The 4472-nt window shown below is 43.7% G+C and overlaps 1 protein-coding gene across 1 annotated transcript; it reads left to right on the top strand.

Annotated features, from left to right (window-relative positions):
- Positions 1-3263: 3263 nt before the first annotated feature.
- On the top strand, positions 3264-4271 carry Gpr119 (G protein-coupled receptor 119). Its single transcript, XM_047535129.1, has one exon. The coding sequence runs from the start codon at positions 3264-3266 to the stop codon at positions 4269-4271; it is 1008 nt and encodes a 335-aa protein (XP_047391085.1).
- The last annotated feature ends 201 nt before the right edge of the window (positions 4272-4472 follow it).

The following is a 4472-nucleotide window of genomic DNA, read 5'->3' as shown; positions in this document are numbered from 1 at the left end:
AGCATGAGCAAAGAAAAGCAGAATGAGAAGAGCATCTATAGAGGGATGAAGGAGAAAGAGATCCAGGCAGCAGAGAATACTAAGGTGGTGGGCAGAATAATACTCCCACAAAAATATCCATGTTCTAACCCTTGGAACCTAAGAATATGTGACCAAAAATATGTGACTTTACGTGGCAAAAGAGTCTTTGTAGGTGTGACTAAATTAAAGATCGTGCCATGAAGAGGTTATCCTGGTTTGTCCAGGTAGGTCCAATGAAATCACAGAATTCCTTACAAAGAGAGTTGAGGAGGGGTCAGTCAGAGAAGGAGATATAACTATGGAAACAAAGGTCTGAGTGATGTGCCCAAGAGTCAAGGAATGTGGGCAACTTCTAAAGCTAAAAAAAAAGTCAAGGACACATATCATCCCCTAGTGCATCTGGATGGAAAACAGTCCTGATGATGCCTTGATTTTAGCCCTCTAAGACCCATTTTGAACTTCTTAACTTGAGAAGGGTAAGATAATATATTTGTGTTGTTATAAGCCATTAAGTTTGTGGTAGTGTGTTACAGCAGCAAAAGGAAACTAATACAATCAGGAACCTACAAGTAGGAGAGAGCAAGGACAACTTTAATGTGTACACAGATCACTTAAAGATCTTGTTAAAACTCAGAATCTGCTTCAGGTCTTGTTCAAGGCCTGAGATTCTGCATTTGTACAAAGCTCTCCTGTCATACCACTGCTTCTGGTACATGATTTGATTGTGTAATCACTGATAAACACTTTGACTAATATTTTGATTACCACTCAGATACACTTTGATTAACAGTATGTTAACTTGATTAACAAAGGCTAGAAGACAGTAATAATACCTGTGTAATATTCTACAGTTTATGAAGCCTTGTCACATCCATGATACTTCATTTTGCCATAATCAACTCCATGATTAGGTATTATTATTCCTACACACGAGAAAACCAAAGATATATAAAAAATAAATTCCTCTGCCCAATCAAAGATATGGATCCTGGCCATTCTGACTGCAGAGTCTGTGCTTTTGCTACTGGACAGTGGTTCTTAACCCCAGCTAAATATCAGAATTGCCTGATAAAATTCTAGATGCACAGGTCACACCCCAGACAAATTATATTAGAATTCCTTGCTATGTGGCCAAAACAGTATGTTTTGGAATTGTCAAGTGATTTTAAGTACAGTCAAGATTAAGAACCATGGCATCAGAGCAGTGGGTCTCAGAGTGAGGTCCCTTAGCCAGCAGCAACAGAAGATGGAAATGTGTTAGGAATTCAGTTTCATGGGCCCGCCCCAGACCTACTATATCTGAAACTTCAGGGTAGGCCCCAAAAATCTGTTGTTGATTTTAAAGAATAAAATTTCCTTATTTATTTTCAGAAGTCAAAGAAGAAAATATACTGTATAAAGTATATTCCAAATCCAAAACTCAATTTGAATTTATAAACTTGTGGCACAGTTGGGATCTGGAGGAAGCTGTTCAACAAAGTGTATTTGCCATCAGAGGTTTGATTATGACATTAATCCAAAAAAATTTACAATGCTATAATCTCCATGTCTTACTACTTATATAATTGAGATAAACCTCACCAATTTATTGAGATGCTTTTCAAGAATGTAGAATCTGGGTTTTAATAAGGCCTCCAGGTGATTCTGATGCACACTCAAGTTTGAATATGGGCTTGAGAAGGGCCAATTTGTGCATGGAAACAAAAGCTGGGGAAACCAAAACACACCTTAAGTTCAGGCATGAAATCAGGCCAGGTTCTAAACCACTGAAATCAACCTCCTAAATGCATGTACCAAAGAATAAGAACTGTTCTCGGGTTTTCAACTGGACTATCAAATCCTCATGACACAGCTTTTCTGAGCCTTTGTAGGACAGACATCACCAACGGCCCTCTCAGACCATCAAACATCCTGGATATAATATTTGCCTCCACCTCTGCACCTTGCTCTCCACTCTCTCACTTAAAACACTAACCTTCCTATTTGTGCTCTCACCTGAACTGAGTAAATAGGCTTCTAACCACTCTTATCCCCACCCCTCTCTTCTTGGTATCCAAGATGAGAGTAGCAGGCAAAAGGTTAGTTCAAACGTACCCAAGCAAATGAATATATAACCTAAATTGGAGTGACTTACACAGTCACCCTCCCTGCATCCATCTCACCTGCTTCAGCAACACTGCTGCCCTTTGGTCTAATCCCCACAAGCTCTATCCCTGGAAAATTCCACTGTCAAACATTGAGCATACATTTTCTTGAATGAAGCCCACCTTGTCTTCTCACAGATAAACTCAGGTCTATAGGATGAAGAAAGGTAAACCTTTCAGTCACTATTACTGACTGGAGACTCAGTCTGCCATGATGTGGAAACAGTTTCCAAGGAATAGACCAAAGAGACAGCAGCATAAGATGAGGAGTGGGCTCTGTTCTAAACCAAATGACAATATTAACAATTCTTTGCCTTGTATTTCCTGTCCTTATTTCTCAACAAATTGAGTTGCAAGGGGTGAGAAACATAGGAACAGCATACTCTATTTGAATGAATTAGCCTCAGAGGTACTAGAAAGCAAAAGATAAGAAACAGTTTCAATGTGTGGCAACACTCCTGAAAGGATGCTGGGCCCCTCAAATAGTTACCAGCCCACTTCAACTGATTATGATCATCTTGCTTGATTAAAGGCAGTCATAATAGTAACTGAGAATTATTTATTAAGCAAATGCTTAATTAAGCTGAGATTAGTCATTAAGCTGGCACTTGAGCCTTAGGAAGAAAAGAGGTGGAAATTTAATAACAAGCTATGGAGAAAGAAAAAGTGTGATTAGAGTCAATTATATCTTCTCTCAGAGAGACCTGATGAATGCTCCCATCCCTCCAAAGCCTTTGAAGCATCAATGAAGGGAGAGGACCTGGAGAGACAGCATGTGCCAGGTACTTGGTTGTTGTCTAGTAACTTGGTTGTTGGAGAGGGAGGGACTATCTCAGGGCTCAGGGGGAGGTCTGCGCTGGGATTGCTGCCTTCAGAAAGCTGGAGAGGCAGGAGGCTGAGGACTCAAAGAGAGAGAGAGTGAATGATTTTTAATGACATCAATATCCCAAAGACTGGCAAGCTACCAGCCTGAACTGCCAGTGATGGCCAGAATTGTACTATGGCTCTGATCCCACAGATCCTCCTCCTCTGGCCCATGAGAATTTGAGCTGGAGAGCCAGCATGCCCTGGTAAGTGGAAGTCATACCACTTCAAGACATGGAGTCATCTTTCTCATTTGGAGTGATCCTTGCTGTACTGGCCTTCCTTATCATTGCTACTAATGCACTAGTGGCTGTGGCTGTGCTGCTGTCAATCCACAAGAATGATGGTGTTGGTCTATGCTTCACCTTGAATCTGGCTGTGGCTGACACCTTGATTGGCGTGGCTATCTCTGGCCTAGTTGCAGACCAGCTCTCCAGCTCTGCTCAGACCACACAGAAGACCCTGTGCAGCCTACGGATGGCATTTGTCACTTCTTCTGCGGCTGCCTCTGTTCTCACAGTCATGTTGATTGCTTTTGACAGGTACCTTGCCATCAAGCAGCCCCTCCGCTACTTTCAGATCATGAGTGGGCTTGTGGCTGGGGCCTGCATTGCCGGGCTATGGTTATTGTCTTACCTCATTGGCTTCCTCCCACTTGGAGTCTCCATATTCCAGCAAACCACCTACCAAGGGCCCTGCACCTTCTTTGCTGTGTTTCATCCAAGGTTTGTGCTGACCCTCTCCTGTGCTGGATTCTTCCCAGCCATGCTCCTCTTTGTCTTCTTCTACTGTGACATGCTCAAGATTGCCTCCATGCATAGCCAGCAGATCCGAAAGATGGAACATGCAGGATCCTTGGCTGGGGCTTACCGGCCTCCACGGTATCCAAGTGACTTCAAGGCTGTCCGCACTGTGTCTGTTCTCATCGGGAGCTTCACTCTATCCTGGTCCCCATTTCTTATCACTAGCATTGTGCAGGTGGCCTGCCAAGAGTGCCACCTCTACAAAGTGCTGGAACAGTACCTGTGGCTGCTCGGTGTAGGCAACTCCCTGCTCAACCCACTCATCTATGCCTATTGGCAGAAGGAGGTGCGGCTGCAGCTCTACCACATGGCCCTGGGAGTGAAGAAGGGGCTCACCTCATTCCTCCTCCTTCTGTCAACCAGGAATGGTGGGCCAGAGAGACCCAGGGAAAGTTCCTGTCACATCATCACTGTGTCCAACTCAGAGCTCGATGGCTAAGATGGTAAGGAAGGAGAAGTTCCAAAGTTCCCTTCCTCTCCTGACTCTGGACCCCAGCTAGGAGATCACATGGACCTAGAGGAACGATAGAAGTTGCCTCAGGTGACTGACCACCCTACCTTTCACATCCCCTCACCCCCAGAATGAGAGGCACCTGGGACAGGGTCCTCATTTTCTTCTATAATCAGTTTCTCCATCTGC

This window comes from Sciurus carolinensis, chromosome X, assembly GCF_902686445.1.
Source record: "Sciurus carolinensis chromosome X, mSciCar1.2, whole genome shotgun sequence".
Lineage (NCBI taxonomy): Eukaryota > Metazoa > Chordata > Mammalia > Rodentia > Sciuridae > Sciurus > Sciurus carolinensis.
The sequence above is the reverse complement of the archived record's forward strand: the minus strand, read 5'-3'. Positions and strand labels throughout refer to the sequence as shown.

What these genes read in the sequence shown, in the direction of transcription:
- Gpr119 (XM_047535129.1), top strand. Translation starts at nt 3,264, where the DNA reads ATGGAGTCATCTTTCTCATTTGGAGTGATCCTTGCTGTACTGGCCTTC.